At 45.0% G+C, this 19,595-nt stretch overlaps 2 protein-coding genes across 2 annotated transcripts in view; one reads left to right on the top strand and one right to left on the bottom strand.

Annotated features, from left to right (window-relative positions):
• Window positions 1-1,721: 1,721 nt before the first annotated feature.
• Window positions 1,722-16,123, bottom strand: fam162a (family with sequence similarity 162 member A). The gene is made up of 5 exons (XM_041861411.2): window positions 15,785-16,123; window positions 10,168-10,308; window positions 8,646-8,757; window positions 5,344-5,452; window positions 1,722-2,365 (listed from the first exon to the last, which is right to left on the bottom strand). Exons 1-5 carry the CDS (start codon window positions 15,825-15,827, stop codon window positions 2,252-2,254), a joined length of 519 nt encoding a protein of 172 aa, XP_041717345.1. The 5' UTR covers window positions 15,828-16,123; the 3' UTR covers window positions 1,722-2,251.
• Window positions 16,124-16,311: 188 nt separating this feature from the next.
• The window catches only part of mix23 (mitochondrial matrix import factor 23), a 56,173-nt gene continuing 52,889 nt past the window's right edge, over window positions 16,312-19,595 (top strand). Inside the window, exons 1-2 of the mRNA XM_041861410.2 lie at window positions 16,312-16,330; window positions 17,578-17,697. Of these exons, the coding sequence (XP_041717344.1) occupies window positions 17,647-17,697 (51 nt within the window). The 5' untranslated portion in view covers window positions 16,312-16,330; window positions 17,578-17,646. The remainder of the gene's footprint in view (window positions 16,331-17,577; window positions 17,698-19,595) is intronic.

The raw sequence follows: 19,595 nt of genomic DNA, 5'->3' as shown, positions 1-19,595 counted from the left end.
TATTCAGTGGAGAGGGTGTGTGGTCCAAGTCTGGGTTTAAGCTTGGAAAGGAAACCCTTAAACCCAAACATTCAACATTGGCCATGCTGTCAATCCAGCATGACTTCTGCCGCGTTCAGAACAACTGGAAACTCGGAAATGGGAAATCTCAGACTTCAGTGAGTTCTGGGAACTCTGATAAAACGAGCTCTGACTGGTAAAAACTTTTTGAACGGTCATCCAACTCGGAATTCCAAGTCGGGAACTCGTGCCTCTTTCTAGAGCTCTGACCTGAAGATCACTGACGTCATCATGATTCGATTGATTTTTTCAGAGTTCCCAGTTGTCTGGAAAGCACCATAAATCCAGGGAATGCCAGACTTTGATGACAATTTGCCCACGAAGGACCGCCGCGCCACCTTCCTGTTCAAGTGAGCACAGAACTAGGTGAGTCCAGAAATATATTGTATGCTGCTGCATAAATGATGTAATATGCCAGGGAGATATGTATACTGTAGCTAAGAAAGTAATACTAAGTGTATGTTGTGTAGTAAGCTGTTAGTAGCCCATGTGCCTCACCCTAATAATTTGGTCCCTTTCCCCCTCATAACTTAGCCTACTGTTCTGACTTGGTGGTGCACATGTAGCCTATAGCTTGTTGAATATTGTAAGAGCTTTCAATCTCTACACTGTAAGAACGGCCCATGTTCTGAATTGTCTCTGTACATTTCAAAAGTGCTGAACTAATAGTTATATTGACTACGTCCGTCCTAGCTCGCTCATGAATGTCTTCATCGAAATTACGGATTGCCTCTTATCCGCTCGTCGTCCCCTTATGCCATAGTTTGTACATCTCAATTGTCAGTAGAAACCACATTTGTTTAAGCAAGTCAGCCATATCAGTTGGTTTTTAAAAGGCAGTAAATGAGGCTGAATGAAGTGTTTCGCCGCTGATAGCCAGGTGTAGCAGTGGTAAGGTGTTGGGACGCTGCTGTTTGGACAGTGTTATGTAACTAACAGTTTATGGGACTGATGTCATCAAGGCAAAGGGTGGCTATTTGAAGAATCTTAAATATATTTTGATTTGTTTAACACTTTTTTGGTTATTACATTATTCCATATGTGTTATTTCATAGTTTTGATGTCTTCACTATTATTCTACAATGTAAAAAAAAAAAGTAAAAATAAAGAAAAACCCTTGAATGAGTAGGTGTGTCTAAACTATTGACTGGTAGTGTATATCTCTCTCATTGGTTAGGACAGGTCTGTCTGTATGAAAGGGTTAGGACAGGTCTGTCTGTATGAAAGGGTTAGGACAGGTCTATCTGTTTGGGCTCCCGAGTGGCGCAGCGGTCTAAGGCACTGCATCTCAGTGCTTGAGGCGTCACTACAGACCCCCTTGTTCGTAACTGACTTGACTAGTTAAATAAAATTAAAATGAATGGACCCAGTGGAGAGTTCTCTTCATCTTGACCAAACATTGGTCAAGACTGTGCGCTAATGTGTTTAGATAAGGAAAACAACTTGTAGGTACCATTCTATTGTATAACGGGGTGGAAAGTCATCCAGATTCTCTCTCCGGTGTGTGTGTGGGACCCTCTTAACCAAGTGCAGCACCTAGCTTCTATTAAATATATACTTTAGTGTCCTTAGACCCAGAGTGTGGAGTTCCTTCCATCTCCTAACAGTACAGATCTTTTAATATCTCTGGCTGGCTCCCTAAAAACACAGGACACCAGTCACATGGGGCATTCTGATATTTAATACATTCATTTCAAAAGGAAAACAACTTAACAAAACAAAGAACCAGACACAGCTCATATTGCTAGTGGCTGAATAACTACTGTACCTTATTAACTGTACTGAAATCCTGCTTCCTGATTGGATGAACAGTCCTACGGTACTAGAGATCTGGGGACAGCAGCTGCAGAACCACCGTTGGCCCAGTAGGGGAGTTCTTATAGCGTGACCATAGAGATAGAGGACTCTTCTCTGCCATTATACCGTCTGTGACAGCACAGGCAGTGCTGTTGAGGCCATCTCCATTTTAAATAAGTACCATTTCTCCCCACTCAGTTGACTACTTTAAAATGGTGGAAGCCCTCAATGGCAATGTCCATGCTAAAATGGGTTTTATCCATGAGGAGTCCTCTATCTCTATGAGTGTGACAAACAGGAAGGGCCCAGTGGGGGAGCTCTTACAGTGACACACAGGAAGGGCCCAGTGGGGGAGCTCTTACAGTGTGACACACAGGAGGGCAGGGTGTCTTCCTCATGGAGTCTTCTCAGCCAGGGCAGCCTCCTCTTTCTCCATCTTCGCCTCCTGCCTCCATCTTGCCTTCTTCTCCATGTTCTGACTTGTTAGCGACTCATGTCTGCCGGCAGCCTGGGGAACACATGCGATTGGTCAGTCGATCTTTCTCACACCACAAACACACCTGGGGCAGCGAAACGATTGGCGGGATTCAATCCCAGGCGCATTACAGCGCAGCGCGCTGGACAGCAGACGTCATTTATGCTTGAGCCGACATGCGCAGCGTTTTCCTGTGAATGATCTCCTGCTTTTAAAAGGCTGTTGGCTGTCCAGTGTATTTAAAAAAAAATTTAAAATTATGGATCCCCATTAGTAAAATTAAAGGCAATTACACATTTTAAAAACATTACAATACATTCATAACAGATTTCACAACATATTAAGTGTGTGACCTCAGGCCTCTACTCTACTACCACATATCTATAACACAAAATCCATGTGTACATGTATTGCGTATGTTATCGTGTGTCTGTGTCTGTTTGTGTTGCTTCACAGTCCCCGCTGTTCCGTAATGTGTATTTTTTAAATCCAATTTTACTTCTTGCAGGAGTTACTTGATGTGGAATAGAGTTCCATGTAGTCATGGCTCTATGTAGTACTGTGTGCCTCCCATAGTCTGTTCTGGACTTGGGGACTGTGAAGAGACCTCTGGTGGCATGTCTTTTGGGTAATGCATGGGTGTCGGTTCATTCAACATGTCAATACCTCTCACAAATACAAGTAGTGAGAAAGTCTCCCTCTCCTCCACTTTGAGCCAGGAGAGATTGACATGCATATTATTAATGTTAGCTCTCTGTGTACATCCAAGGGCCAGCCGTGCTGCCCTGTTCTGAGCCAATTGTAATTTTCCTAAGTCCCTCTTTGTGGCACCTGACCACACGACTGAACAGTAGTCCAGGTGGGACAAAACTAGGGCCTGTAGGACCTGCCTTGTTGATAGTGTTGTTAAGACTGCCGAGCTGCGCTTTATTATGGACAGACTTCTCCCCATCTTAGCTACTGTTGTATCAACATGTTTTGACCATGACAGTTTACAATCCAGGGTTCCTCCAAGCAGTTTAGTCACCTCAACTTGCTCAATTTCCACATTATTTATTACAAGATTTAGTTGAGATTTAGGGTTTAGTGAATGATTTGTACCAAATACAATGCTTTTAGTTTTTGAAATGTTTAGGACTAACTTATTCCTTGCCACCCATTCTGAAACTAACTGCAGCTCTTTGTTAAGTGTTGATGTCATTTCAGTTGCTGTAGTAGCTGACCTGTATAGTGTTGCGTCAGTCGCATACATAGAAACACTGGCTTTACTCAAGTGGCGCAGTGGTCTAAGGCTGTGCCACTAGAAATCCTGGTTTGAATCCAGGCTCTGTCGTAGCCGGCCGCGACCGGGAGACCCATGGGGCGGCGCACAATTGGCCCAGCGTCGTCCAGGGTAGGGGAGGGAATGGCCGGCAGGGATGTAGCTCAGTTGGTAGAGCATGGCGTTTGCAACGCCAGGGTTGTGGGTTCGATTGCCACGGGGGGCCAGTATGAAAAATAAAAAAATAATATATGCACTCACTAACTGTAAGTCGCTCTGAATAAGAGCGTCTGCTAAATGACTAAAATGTAAAATGTAGTAAAGATTGAAAAAAGTAAGGGGCCTAGACAGCTGCCCTGGGGAATTCCTGATTCTACCTGGTTTATGTTGGAGAGGCTTCCATTAAAGAACACCCTCTGTGTTCTGTTAGACAGGTAACTCTTTATCCACATTATAGCAGGGGGTGTAAAGCCATAACACATAAATTTTTCCAGCAGCAGACTATGATCGATAATGTCAAAAGCTGCACTGAAGTCTAACAAAACAGCCCCCACAATGTTTTTATCATCAATTTCTCTCAGCCAATCATCAGTCATTTGTGTAAGTGCTGTGCTTGTTGAATGTCCTTCCCTATAAGCATGCTGAAAGTTTGTCGTCAATTTGATTACTGTAAAATAGCATTGTATCTGGTCAAACACAATTTTTTCCAAATGTTTACTAAGAGTTGGTAACAGGCTGATTGGTCGGCTATTTGAGCCAGTAAACGGGGCTTTAATAATATTCTTAGGTAGCGGAATGACTTTTGCTTCCCTCCAAGCCTGGGGGCACACACTTTCTAGTAGGCTTAAATTGAAGATATGGTAAATTGGAGTGGCAATATCGTCTGCTATTATCCTCAGTAATTTTCCATCCAAGTTGTCAGACCCCGGTGGCTTGTCATTGTTGATAGACAACAATTTGTTCACCTATTCCACACTCACTTTACGGAACTCAAAATTACAATGCTTGTCTTTCATAATTTGATCAGATATATTTGGATGTGTAGTGTCACTGTTTGTTGCTGGCATGTCATGCCTAAATTTGCTAATCTTGTCAATGAAAAAAATCATTAAAGAAGTTGGCAATATCAGTTGGTTTTGTGATGAAGAGCCATCTGATTCAATGAATGATGGAGTGGAGTTTGCCTTCTTACCCAAAATTTCATTTAAGGTGCTCAAAGCTTTTTACTATCATTCTTTATGTCATTTATCTTGGTTTCATAGTGTAGTTTCTTCTTTTTATTCAGTTTAGTCACATGATTTCTCAATTTGCAGTACAGTTGTAGAACACGTCTTGGATTGAATCCCAGGCTATATGTGTGGTGGGACTTCCTATGGGTTAAGGAAGGATCACATGATTCCATCCAGGTCATCAGGAGGGATCAGCCAATTAATTATACTGCTTGCAAACATTCCATAACTCCAGGTGGCAGTAAATCACAAACCTTGGCTTTATACCAGTTCAGACAACACCCTCCAGGGGGCAGTAATTTATACCAGTTCAGACAACACCCTCCAGGTGGCAGTATGCACCCTTTCAGTTTATTTACCAACTCATAGAAGTAGTAGAAGAAAAAATTGACTACTTCAAAATAGAGCACTGCCTGTGCTCTCACAGACCCCATAATGGGACAGATATAACATTACATCAGTGTCCCCCTCACCCTCTTCTATAGGATGACGGTGAACAGACAGGCTGCAATGATACTCACCCTCTTCCCCAGGATGACAGTGAACAGACAGGCTGCGATGGTGGCAATCATCATCCCGTAACACGCTTTCACTCTCACCTTGTTCCTGGCTGCATCTAGCATCTCAAACCTGCAACACACACAATATAGACATGGTGACGGAGTTCATCAGGAAGTGTAGAGGGGATGTTGTTCCCACTGTGACTTAAAACCTACCCAAACCAAAAACCGTGGATAGATGACAGCATTTGCTCAAAACTGAAAAGCGCGAACCACCACATTTAACCACCGCATTTAACCACCGCGACTAGAAATATGGTTGAATACAAACAGTGCAGTCATAAGGTAACGTAACGTAAGGCAATTAAACAGGCAACACTTCAGTACAGAGACAAAGTGGAGTCACAATTCAACGGCTCAGAAACCTGCCACGTCGCGGAAACCGACGTCTTGCTGCCGGACAAGCTAAACCCCTTCGTCGCCCGCTTTGAGGATAACACAGTGCCACCGACTCGGCCCGCTCCCAAGGACTGTGGGCTCTCGTTCTCTGACGTGAGTAAGACATTTAAGCGTGTTAACCCTCACGAGGCTGCCGGTCTAGACGGTATCCCTAGCCGCGTCCTCAGAGCATGCGCAGACCAGCTGGCTGGAGTCTTTACGGACGTATTCAATCTCTCCCTTTCCCAGTCTGCTGTAGACACTTGCTTAAAGATGGCCACCATTGTTCCTGTACCCAAGAAAGCAAAGATAACTGAACTAAATGTCTAAATCGCCCCATAGCACTCACTTCTGTCATCATGAGGTGCTTTGACAGGCTAGTTAAGGATCATATCACCTCCACCTTACCTGTCACCCTAGACCCACTTAAATTTGCTTACCGCCCCAATAGATCCACAGACGATGCAATCACCATCACACTGCACACTGCCCTATCCCATCTGGACAAGAGGAATACCTACGTCAGAATGCTGTTCATTGACTATAGGTCAGCATTCAACACCATAGTACCCTCCAAGCTCATCATTAAGCTCGAGGCCCTGGGTCTGAACTCCGTCCTGTGCAACTGGGTCCTGGACTTCCTGACGGGCCGCCCCCCAGGTGGTGAAGGTAGGAAACAACACCTCCACTTCGCTGATCCTCAACACAGGGGCCCTACAAGGGTGCGTGCTCAGCCCCCTCCTGTACTCCCTGTTCACCCATGACTGCATGGCCAAGCACGCCTCCAACTCAATCATCAAGTTTGCAGACGACACAACAATAGTAGGACTGATTACCAACAATGATGAGACCGCCTACAGGGAGGAGGCGAAGGCCCTGGCAGAGTGGTGCCAGGCAAATAACTCAACGTGATCAAGACAAAGGAGATGATCGTGGACTTCAGGAAACAGAAGAGGGTGCACCCCCCCTATCCACATCGACGGGACCGCAGGGGAGAAGGTGGAAAGCTTCAAGTTCCTCGGCGTACACATCACTGCTGATGTGAAATGGTCCACCCACACAGACAGTGTGGTGAAGAAGGCGCAACAGCGCCTCTTCAACCTCAGGAGGCTGAAGAAATTTGGCCCACAATAACATCTGCTAAATTTGTGTATGTGACCAATACAATTTGATTTAATTTATATACAAAAGTGTGTGGACACCACTTCAAATTAGTGGCTTCAGCTATTTCAGCCACACCAGTTGATGACAGGTGTATAAAATCGAGCACACAGCCATGCAATCTCCATAGACAAACATTGGCCTTACGGAAGAGCTCAGTGACTTTCAACGTGGCACAGTCATAGGATGCCACCTTTCCAACAAGTCAGTTCGTCACATTTCTGCCCTGCTAGAGCTGCCCCGGTCAACTGTAAGTGCTGTTATTGTGAAGTGGAAATGTCTAGGAGCAACAGCAGCCGTGAAGTGGTAGGCCACACAAGCTGACAGAACGGGACCGCTGAAGTGCGTAGCGCATCTGTCCTCGGTTGCAACACTCAATACAGAGTTCCAAACTGCCTCTGAAAGCAACGGCAGCACAAAAACGGTTCGTTGGGAGCTTCATGAAATGGGTTTCCATAGCTGAGCAGCCGCACACAAGCTTGACTGACCTGCACAGAGCCCTAACCTCAACCCCATCGAACACCATAGGGATAAATTGGAACGCCGACTGCGAGCCAGGCCTAATCGCCCAACATCAGTGCCCGACCTCACTAATGCTCTTGTGGCTGAATGGAAGCAAGTCCCAGCAGCAATGTTCCAACATCTAGTGGAAAGCCTTCCCAGAAGAGTGGAGGCTGTTATAGCAGCAAAGGGGGGAACCAACTCCATATTAATGACCATGATTTTGGACTGAGATGTTCGACGAGCAGGTGTCCACATACTTTTGGTGTAGCATCTCAAACAGGCAACACACACAACATAGCATCTCAAACAGGCAACACACACAACATAGCATCTCAAACAGGCAACATATCATAATCAGGCAGAACATTTCAAAACTCCAGACGCGTTTTCCTGATGGAGTGACCATGTCAAAGAGGGACCCTAGTGGGGTGATTGGGTGTATAGGACCAGAGGCAGAGAGGGGTGTGTACAGGACCAGAGGCAGAGAGGGGTGTGTACAGGACCAGAGGCAGAGAGGGGTGTGTACAGGACCAGAGGCAGAGAGGGGTGTGTACAGGACCAGAGGCAGAGAGGGGTGTGTACAGGACCAGAGGCAGAGAGGGGTGTGTATAGGACCAGAGGCAGAGAGGGGTGTGTACAGGACCAGAGGCAGAGAGGGGTGTGTATAGGACCAGAGGCAGAGAGGGGTGTGTACAGGACCAGAGGCAGAGAGGGGTGTGTACAGGACCAGAGGCAGAGAGGGGTGTGTACAGGACCAGAGGCAGAGAGGGGTGTGTATAGGACCAGAGGCAGAGAGGAGGTGTGTACAGGACCAGAGGCAGAGAGGGGTGTGTATAGGACCAGAGGCAGAGAGGGGTGTGTACAGGACCAGAGGCAGAGAGGGGTGTGTACAGGACCAGAGGCAGAGAGAGGTGTGTGTGGGGGTGGGGGGGTGTGTTTGTACGTGACAGTGTGCAGATCATTTCGCAGATGTCAGGAACCCAAACAACAGCAATTACCTCAAACAACCTGCTACAGACACAGACCTCAAACATAACCTGCTACAGACACAGACCTCAAACATAACCTGCTACAGACACAGACCTGAAAGAGCGAGAGCGTGCGAGAGAGAGACAAAGCGGAACAGAGGCAAATAGACCTCATTTGAACTACAGTGTTAAGACCCAATCAGGGGCGGGTGTGTTGGGAGGTCTGGTTGTAAACAGGAAGTGTCCACTTACGACACTAGCTCTGGGATCTGGTCGGGGGTCTTGAAGCGTCCAGACCAGACTAGGATCCTCTGGTCCATGGGAGAGGGCCTGTAGCCGGGGAGTTTAAAGGCTGGACGGGGAGCTGGGCACAAAGGAGACACAACAATCAATGCACATAGACGAGGTCACGAAAACCATTGTCGTGACTCAAATGGGGGAGAAGTCCACATATTGTGATTCTGGATGGCCAGATAGCTGGCAATAATGGAAAGAAACTGCCATGTGGGGAATCTAGGTGGCTCGTTTCAGCTAGTTTTATCTTGTTCTTGATACCATGTCATGTTTTGAGGTGTTTTGACTGATGTCTATGCTAATATGGCTCAAATTAGCTAGCTGTCCAACAACCTTAATGATGCATGAGAGACAACAAGTGCTCATTGTGCAAATGTATTTATGTTTCAATAAACATTGGAGAAGAAATTTAGTTTACGTGCTGTCAACAATCTATGCTAACCCCGTCTGTTTTGCCCCATAGTTGTGCACGTGTCGGTTTTGTTGCTGAACAACCAACCCGTCTATAGCAGCAGTTCGGTTGTTCATCATGAATTCAGCATAGCAAGTTTGTATGAAGGTCTGGTTATTAAATGGGTAAATAGTTGAATCCATTCTCCGGAAACCTTGTCCGAACCAGAACGGCCCATAGCCTCCTGTCCCATCTCCTGTTTCTGTAGTGAGGCAGCTGGATGTACTGTTCAGTATCCCTCCTGGACAGGAATATCGTTTATTGTATAGAGACTGTTAATTCCACATTCCTGACCCAAGACTCAGATTTAGGAATCTTTTAAATTTCACACGCTCCGGCCGTTAGCGTCGACCTCCATGGGTGACATCCCTTCCTGCTCATCCTCAGGAGAGTGAACTTTCCCCCAGTTTCTATGGCAACTAAATATCAGGCACCCTGTGGCTAAGACTAGACTGAGATCAGATGATTAATGAGATATTATTACTGAGATTAGACTGAAGCGTTGGCTCAGTGGTTTACTAACAGATACCTACAGTACAAAGCTGATGTTGCCATGACTACCTGTGCTATCTTTTGGATCAGTTTGAAGGAACCTCTTACACCACATAAGTATTTGTTTTGTACTGTGGGTCCACTGGGAACAAAAATACTCTCTGGAATGACTTCCTGACTGAGCACATAGTGACATGGATTAGACCGGGTCGGAGTCTGGAGAACATGGATTAGACAGGGTCGGAGTCTGGAGAACATGGATTAGACAGGGTCGGAGTCTGGAGAACATGGATTAGACCGGGTCGGAGTCTGGAGAACATGGATTAGACAGGGTCGGAGTCTGGAGAACAGACAGACAGACAGACAGGGTCGGAGTCTGGAGAACAGACGGACAGACAGACAGACAGGGTCAGGGGCTGGAGGACAGACAGACAGACAGGGTCAGGGGCTGGAGAACAGGATTGGACAGGGTCAGGATAATTAAATCAGCTTAACTCATCCGTCACCAGGGAATCAGGTGTGTGTTTGTGTTCCTACCATGTGCTGGGACTGCAGGTGCTGCGGGCGGAGGCTCTGGGTTTCCTGTCTGAGGTTTACTGCACATCCACCTCTGTCCCCCCAGCTCAGCAAGAGCTCTGCTCCGACCCACCATCTGTCCCACCTGTCTGTACCATTGACCTGTGAGAGAGAACACCACATCAGTCAGTCAGACCTTTAACCGCCACAGAAAGAGCGCAGCATTGGCTTCAATGAGAACAGTCTAAGCCTCCAGAGTGGCGCAGCGGTCTAAGACACTGTATCGCAGTGCTTGAGGCGTCACTACAGACCCGGGTTTGATCCCAGAATGTGTCACAACCGGCCGTGACCGGGAGTCCCATATGGCGGCGCACAATTGGCCCAGTGTCGTCTGGGTTAGGGGAGGGTTTGGCCGGGGGGGCTTTCCTTGGCTCATCGCGCTCTAGCGACTCCTTGTGGCAGGCCAGGCGCTTGCAGGCTGACTTCGGTTGTCAGTTGAACAGTGTTTCCTCCGACACGTCGGTGCAGCTGGCTTCCGGGTTAAGCGGGCGGGTGTTAAGAAGCATGGTTTGGCGGATCATGTTTCGGAGGACGCATGACTCGACTTTAGCCTCTCCAGAAACCGTTGGGGAGTTGCAGCGATGAGACAAGATCGTAATTGGATCACAATTGGATATCACGAAATTGGGGAGAAAAGGCGGTAAAACACAACAAAGAAAATACAATACTATGAGCTGAACACTGGCTCACACAACTACCACGCCTGATTACATTTTACTTTGTGATATCCATATTGGTAGTTACAATCTTGTTTCATCGCTGCAACTCCCCTATGGAGTCGGGAGAGGCGAAGGTCGAGAGCCACGCGTCCTCTGAAACACCACCCTGCCAAGCCGCACTGCTCGCTTAACCCAGAAGCACCAATGTGTCGGAGGAAACACTGTTGAACTGACGACCAGTCAGCCTGCAGGCACCCGGCCCGCCACAATGAGTCACTAGAGCATGATGAGACAAGGACATACCAGCCGGCCCTCTACTTACCACGGACGACGATGTGCCAATTGTGCGCCGCCACATGGGTCTCCTGGTCACGGCAGGCTGTGACACAGCCTGGGATCGAACCAGAGGGTGTAGTGGTGCCTTAGACCGCTGCGGCACTCGGGAGGCCCTGATTACATATTTAAACATTTCAAAATCAGGTATATGCTAAACAACCATTTTCAGGTCTTGCCATACATTTTCAAGTAGATTTAAGTTAGGGCTGTCCGACTAAAAACAATCTTGGTCAACCGAGAGTAGTCTGTTCTTTCGACCAATCAACATTTGAAAAGGTGTATTTTTCCATATATAGACAAACCCTACACGGGTTTAGAAAAGATCTACTATACGCACTGAGCTTGTCTGATGCTTTAACCCATTCAAACAATTGTAATGGTTTAACAACAAATTCTCTCTCGCTCTCTACACTTCACTGCTTATATAAAGGAATAATGGACGGTTGAAATAAGGGTGAAGAGCTATATTAAGTTTCCACATTTTGTTGTGAAACAGCCTAAATAAAAAATTGATTGTGTCACTGGCCTACACCAAGTACCCCATATTGTCAAAGTGGAATAGGGCTGTCCAAAAAAAATTGGCCAACCGAAAGTATGTTCTTTCGACCAATCGATTGCGTAACTAGGTGTGCGTCCTTACTCAAATGTATTTTTTAAAGCCCTTTTTACATCAGCAGATGTCACAAAGTGCTATACAGAAACCCAGCCTAAAACCCCAAACAGCAAGCAATGCAGATGTAGAAGCACGGTGGCTAGGAAAAACTCCCTAGAAAGGCAGGAACCTAGGAAGAAACCTAGAGAGGAACCAGGCTCTGAGGGGTGGCCAGTCCTCTTCTGGCTGTGCTGGGTGGAGATTATAACAGTACATGTCCATTAAGGCCAGATTTTTCTCCAAGACGTTCAAACATTCATAGATGACCAAATAATAATCAGTGTGCCTTTCCGTTCACCTTCGCACCCCTGGGCCAGAACACAGTCGACCATGGAACCTACAGTATAGACTTAAAGGTCGAGACAGAGTCCGCGTCTCTCACATGGATAGGCAGACCAATCCATAAAAATGGAGCTCTGTAGGAGAAAGCCCTGCCGCCAGCTGTTTGCTTAGAAGTTCTAGGGACAATAAGGAGGCCTGCGTCTTGTGACCGTAGCGTACGTGTAGGTACAGTTGAAGTCGGAAGTTTACATACACCTTTGCCAAATACATTTAAACTCAGGTTTTCACAATGTGACTTTTAATCCTAGTAAAGATTCCCTGTCTTAGGTCAGTTAGCATCACCACTTTATTTTAAGAATGTGAAACATCAGAATAATCGTAGAAAGAATGATTTATTTCAGCTTTTATTCATTTCATCACATTCCCAGTGGGTCAGAAGTTTACATACACTCAATTAGTATTTGGTAGCATTGCCTTTAAATTGTTTAACTTGTAATACCAACATGTTTCAAGCAGACCACCATAGTCCCCATGCCCAAGAACACTAAGGTAACCTGCTTAAATGACTACCGACCCGTAGCACTCACGTCTGTAGCCATGAAGTGCTTTGAAAGGCTGGTCATGGCTCACATCAACACCATCATCCCAGAAACCCTAGACCCCTCCAATTTAAATATCGCCCCAACAGAGCCACAGATGATGCAATCTCTATTGCACTCCACACTGCCCTTTCCCACCTGGACAAGAGGAACAACTATGTGAGAATGCTATTCATTGACTACAGCTCAGCGTTCAACACCATAGTGCCCTCAAAGCTCATCACTAAGCTAAGGACCCTGGGAGTAAACATCTCCCTCTGCAACTGGATACTGGGCTTCCTGACGGGCCGCCCCCAGGTGGTAAGGGTAGGTAACAACACATCTGCCATGCTAATCCTCAAAAGGGGGCCCCTCAGGGGTGCGTGCTCAGTCCCCTCCTGTACTCCCTGTTCCCCCATGACTGCATGGCCAGGCACGACGCCAACACCATCATTAAGTTTGCCGATGACGCAACAGTGGTAGGCCTGATCACCGACAGCGATGAGACAGCCTATAGGGAGGAGGTCAGAGACCTGGCCGTGTGATACCAGGATAACAATCTCTCCCTCAATGTGACCATGACAAAGGAGCTGATTGTGGACTACAGAAAAATAAAAAAATAAAATAAAAAAAAGTAGGGCCGAGCACTACAGCCCCCATTCTCATCGACGGGGCTGTAGTGGAACAGGTTGAGAGCTTCAAGTTCCTTGGTGTCCACATCACCAACAAACTATCATGGTCCAAACACACCAAGACAGTCGTGAAGAGGGCATAACAAAACCTATTCCCCCTCAGGAGACTGAAAAGATTTGGCATGGGTCCTCAGATCCTCAAAAAGTTATACAAATGCACCATCGAGAGCATCCTGACTGGTTGCATCACCGCCTGGTATGGCAACTGCTCGGCCTCCGACCGCAAGGCACTACAGAGGGTAGTGCGTACGGCCCAGTACATCACTGGGGCCAAGCTTCCTGCCATCCAGGACCTCTATACCAGGCGGTGTCAGAGGAAGGCTCTAAACATTGTCAGACTCGAGCCACCCTAGTCATAGACTGTTCTCTCTGCTACCACACGGCAAGCGGTACCGGAGCGCCAAGTCTAGGTCCAAAAGGCTTCTTAACAGCTTCTACCCCCAAGCCATAAGACTCCTGAACAGCTAATCATGGCTACCCAGACTATTTGCATTGTCCACCCCACCCCCTCTTTTTACACTGCTGCTACTCTGTTTATTATCTATGCATAGTCACTTTAACTCTACCCACATGTACATATTACCGAAATTATCTCGACTAACCGGTGCCCCAGCACATTGACTGTACCGGTACCCCCTGTATATAGCCTCCCTACTGTTATTTTATTGCTGCTATCTAATCTTATCTATTTTTTACTTAACACTTTTCTTAAAACTGCATTGTTGGTTAAGAGTTTGTAAGTAAGCATTTCACTAAGGTCTACACCTGTTGTATTCAGCGCATGTGGTAAAGACAATTTGATTTGAGTGGCCTAGTTACCGTTTTGACTTAAATCTGCTTGGAAATTTTTCTTCCACTTTGACAGAGTATTTTGTGTAGATCGTTGACAAATTACAATTAAATCCATTTTAATCTCACTTTGTAACAATTTGGAAAAAGTGAAGGGGTGTGAATACTTTCTGAAGGCACTTTAAAGATATATATATATATATACACACACACATATACATACACACACAAATGTTGGAATCACTTTCTGTGAAGACTAAAGGGTGTGCAACTTGGCTCCTTATGTAAGGGATAAACGCCAACATTCTGTACATTAACTTGGAAATAATGGACGACGCAGCGTCATTTTCTCAAAGTAATGTACAGACGGAGGCATTTATCCCGCTTATACCACAGTTGCCAAAGAAAACAATATGAAAGCACACATTTAACGGTAGGAATACGTATTTCCGCTGATATTTTCATTTTTATAAGCAAATACATACTTTCTCATTTTCTGGCATATTATTGTGTCATGATTGCAAGGTGTCCCGATATCTGGTTTTAATGTCCATTATAGAATGCCCTTCCAGCCAATCAGAAATGACTATTCAACAATGCTGTGGTATAAATAAGGAATAATGGACAGTTGAGATCATGTTGCTAGGTCACGTGGTTGAAGAGCTATAGAAATTGTTACGTTTCAAATATTTATATAGAATTGTGTAAGTGCTTTATGGGAAAACCAAAGTGTACGATGTGTTTCCCTACCCTGTGAACAATCCAAAGTTGGTTTGCGGTGCCTAGGTCATATGATCAAGGAGCTATTGAAATTAGTCAAAAACGATACTAACAAATTAAGGTAAAAGAAATCCATACATTTTTTCAGGAAACCAAAAGGGTGTGTGATGTGTCCCTACCATTTCAACATTTTAAAGTTTGTTTTGTCTGTCAGTCACATGGTTAAGGAGCTATTGCATTTTAAATATAAGAAACATTTAAAAATCATTTTATGAAAAAAAAAAGGGTGTGCAACATACTGAGGTTGCTAAGTCACATGGTTGAAGAGCTGACATTTTTTAAGTTTCAATTATTTATAATTTTGTAAGTACTTTATGGTAAAACGAAAAGGTGTGCAGCATGTGTCCCTTCCTTCTGAACAGTTTAAAGTTTGTTTGAATTTTCTCGGTGATGTGGTCAAAGTTATTTAACATTTGAATGTTGTAATCATGCACTTTGTTGACGGTACCTAACTGGTTGCATTAGACTGTGGGCTAGGCTGCCTACTCCATTGCCGTGTGATTATGAACATCAAGTCGGAGTCGGGAAAATAAGACCTGTGCAATGTTGTACACCATTTTTCCGAAACGGAATACTGTACTTCCAATCGTTCGCGAGCTATTGAAGTTTGAAGCTCCGAATGTCTGGCTAATATCGAAACTCAAACCAACTACCAACCAAACCAACTACCAACCAAACCAACTACCAACCAAACCAACTACCACGGTTCTAGACCGTCTGTTGTACGTGATTGTTGTCCCACAATGTTCTTCAACCATAGATATAGAAGGGTTCAGACTGTCCAAGACAACACCGACATGCAATACTCACATATGGGCGTGCCAATGGCATTGTAGGATCTGATGAAGTTCATGTTAAAAGGTTTTAAATAAGATGCGACGTTATTATGCCATGAAAGCGTAACAAAAATGTTCGTCGACTGTTCCCTTCAGCTGTTGAAAGTCACACAGCACAATACACGTACGATCCAAAATATATATCTGCGACCCGTCACTAGTTACCACAACCACAAAGTCACAATTACGTCTAAACGTCGCTTATTTCTACAATGTATCGCCTTAAAATCTGATGTGAAACCTAACCACACTGCTAAAAGTATGCCTAACCTAGACATAAAAGCTAATTTTAGTTTTCATAAATGTTTACGATATAGCCCATTTCTACTTTGTGGCTGTGGTAATTAGTGACATACGCGTTGCAGGGAAGTAAGAAGGACCCTACATGAGCGCAGGGTGCCTTACTATCGCCTGCTCAATAAATCATGTTATACAAAGTTATTTATTACAGAAATGTTATTTTAAAAAATTCAGTGTCTATTCAGTGTCTTTGATGGTACTTCAGACAGAGCTCACTCCGGTAAATCAGTACCTGTACTGTACATTGTCATGGGACATGAATGAGGCTTTCACAATTAAATTCCATGTTTATTCGGCGAATCTTTGGTGCAAAAGTATGAACGGAAATCAACTTTATATCATATCGTAATATTGAATGTTAATTATCAGTTTGTTATTTCAGTAAATATCGTTTTTATCATTTGGAAGCGCTTATTATAGGCGTCTAGTGAGTCTTTGTGTTTCTGTTGGTCAGAGGGAGAAGACGCTCAAAGTTAAACAAATGGGGGAAAGGTCTGTGAATTGCTCTCAAGAAAAGGGCACCATTGAATGGAGTGATTACTGGGGTAGCAATAAATGTAAAAGCTGACCAACTGAAGGGGAAGATTCCCGGTGTGTGATGCTCGTCGTTTGGTGCGACGCAGACAGGGTGGCGTGACGGGAGAAATAGAAGAGTCATTGTCTGTTGAAGTTGAGTCGTTGCCTGACAAAGTAAAGTTAGGATATATAAGTTATCCTGTTCGAGCTTATGTGCCGAAAACATTATGATGTTACAGGTGTCAAACTTATGGGCAAGTGGCAGCAGTGTGTAGGAGGGAGGTTCCTAGGTGTGAGAAGTGTCCAGAAGGGCATGAGACAAAATAATGTGTAGCATTGGGGAAAGTAGTGGTATGTGCTAATTGTAGGGGTGCACATGGGGCTGGGGATCAGAAATGTCCCGTGCGAGAGAGGCAGGTTGAGGTTTCCAGGGTTACAGTAGTGCAGAAGTTGTCATATGCTGAGGCAGTGAAGAAAGTAGAGGAAGATGGGTCAAGGGGGAGGAGTGGTGAGAGTAGTAGATATGTACCAGTACAGAGGGATAAACCAACAAGGGATATATGTTTCAGTAAGATTGGGTTTTTAGCGTTTATAGCAATGGTTATACTGCAGGGATGGAACGTAAGTCTAAGAAAATTGAGGTAGTGGTGGCAGCTGCAGAGAGGTATTTGAGTGTGCGAGACTTGACATCAGAAGAGTTACAGGGAGTGTTAATCAGCTTGAGGGCATGAGGTAGGAATGAATATATTTAAACAGTGGAGTAGGGTGGTGCTAATTATTAATAATAATTTTGAATTTGTAAGTGTAGTGTTAGATGGTAGGGTATTTCTTAATTTTATTTTTCAAGCAAAATATAAGGGAGTTGTACTCCAGTCTAGTAGGGGGCGGTAATGCACCAAATTGGATGCCAACCGCCGTTAAACCTCATCGAATAAAAATAATTATTTTCAGGCATTCTGGCTGGGCACATATTTCTTGTGTTGAGCATGGAGGACCCGTGGGAGGACCTTATAAACCACTATGGCGGCGCCCGACGGAACTTTAAACTGTGAGGACTTTTCAATGTTTCAGGTAATACTGGCGTCAGCTTTTTGTATTCAATGAAGAGCATTTTAGAATGACATTCACGACAACCGATAAACACTGATAATTGTCAAGCTCTGTGTCGTGATCGGATTGAATGAATGACCCCTGCTGGTATGGACCTAGCTCTCAAAGTTGTAGAACCCTGTATTATCGGCATATTCAACAGTGTTTAAGAAATATATTATCTTCAACAGTGTTATCCTGTGATCAAGCCGTCAATGTTATGTGATTATTGGTGTCGTAAAAATGTTAGCTAACCGTTTAGCAATTAGCATGTTTGACATTTCAGTGGATATACTACTATTATCAGCTTTTTGAGAAGCGGTTGAGCAAAAAATATACATCCCGTATAAGCATATGGTCCCAATTTTATTGAAAACCTTACAATTTTGTTCAATTACAAGATAACGTTGTCCTTTTAATTCTGTAAAAAAAAAGAGACACCGACCTCTTCTCCGAAGTGTTTACTATAATATAATAATATAATATGCCATTTAGCAGACGCGTTTATCCAAAGCGACTTACAGTCATGTGCGCATACATTTTTACGTATGGGTGGTCCCGGGGATCGAACCCACTACCCTGGCGTTACAAGCGCCATGCTCTACCAGCTGAGCTACAGAGGACCACAACATTTAGCAGACACTTTATTTACCGTCATCCGTGCTTACATTTTACGTGGGCGGCCTCGGGGTCCGAACCCACTACCATGGCGCTACAAACGCCATGCTCTACCCCACTGAGCCACATAGGACTACGTCTACTATACTGAATAAAAATATAGACGCAACAATTTAAAGATTTTACTGAGTTACAGTTCATATGAGGAAATCAGTCAATTGAAATAAATTCATTAGGCCCTAATCTATGGATTTCACATGACTGGGCAGGAGTGCATCCATGGGTGGCCTGGGAGGGCATATCGCTATTTCCAGTTGTCTTAGCTCTCTAATAACACCAGTGACTGCTTTATGCCTCTCTCCCATGTCAATGATGCCTTGCCTATTGCTGTTTGGGTTAGTTCTTATTATACAATTTCACTGTAGAACCCCTAGTCCCTCTCAAACTGCCTCAAATAGTTCCTTTGTTCCACCCCCCATACACGCCGAGACCGGCCCAATCGGTGCCTCCAGTGACGCTATCTCTTTCATTGTTACCCAACACTTAGGGTTACCTGAACTGTACTCATATCCTTCCATATCCTTTTCTGTACCTAATGCCCTGAATCTTTTCTACAACGCCCGGAGAACTGCCCCCTTTATTCTATGTACCCAACGCACTAGAAGACCAGTTCTTAAAGCCTTTAGTCGTATCCTTATTCTAGTCCTCCTCTGTTCCTCTGGTGATGTAGAGGCTAACCCAGGCCCTGCAGCCCCCAGTATCACTCCTACTCCCCAGGAGCTATCATTTGTTGACTTCTGTAACCGTAAAAGTCTTGGTTTTCTGCACGTAAATATCAGAAGCCTCCTTCCTAAGTTTGAGTTATTCACTGCGTTAGCACACTCCGCCAACCCTGATGTTCTAGCAGTGTCTGAATCCTGGCTTAGGAAGGCCACCAAAAATTCTGAAATTTCCATCCCTAACTATAACATTTTCCGTCTAGATAGAACTGCCAAAGGGGGTGGAGTTGCAATCTACTGTAGAGATAGCCTGCAGAGCTCTATCATACTATCCAGGTCTGTGCCCAAACAGTTTGAGCTTCTACTTCTAAAAATCCACCTTTCCAGAAATAAGTCTCTCACTGTTGCCGCTTGCTACAGACCTCCCTCAGCCCCCAGCTGTGCCCTGGACACCATATGTGAATTGCTTGCCCCCCATCTATCCTCAGAGTTCGTACTGCTTGGTGACCTAAATTGGGATATGCTTAACACCCCGGCCATCCT

Source organism: Coregonus clupeaformis, chromosome 34 (assembly GCF_020615455.1).
Source record: "Coregonus clupeaformis isolate EN_2021a chromosome 34, ASM2061545v1, whole genome shotgun sequence".
In the NCBI taxonomy this organism is placed as follows: Eukaryota; Metazoa; Chordata; class Actinopteri; order Salmoniformes; family Salmonidae; genus Coregonus; species Coregonus clupeaformis.
The sequence above is the reverse complement of the archived record's forward strand: the minus strand, read 5'-3'. Positions and strand labels throughout refer to the sequence as shown.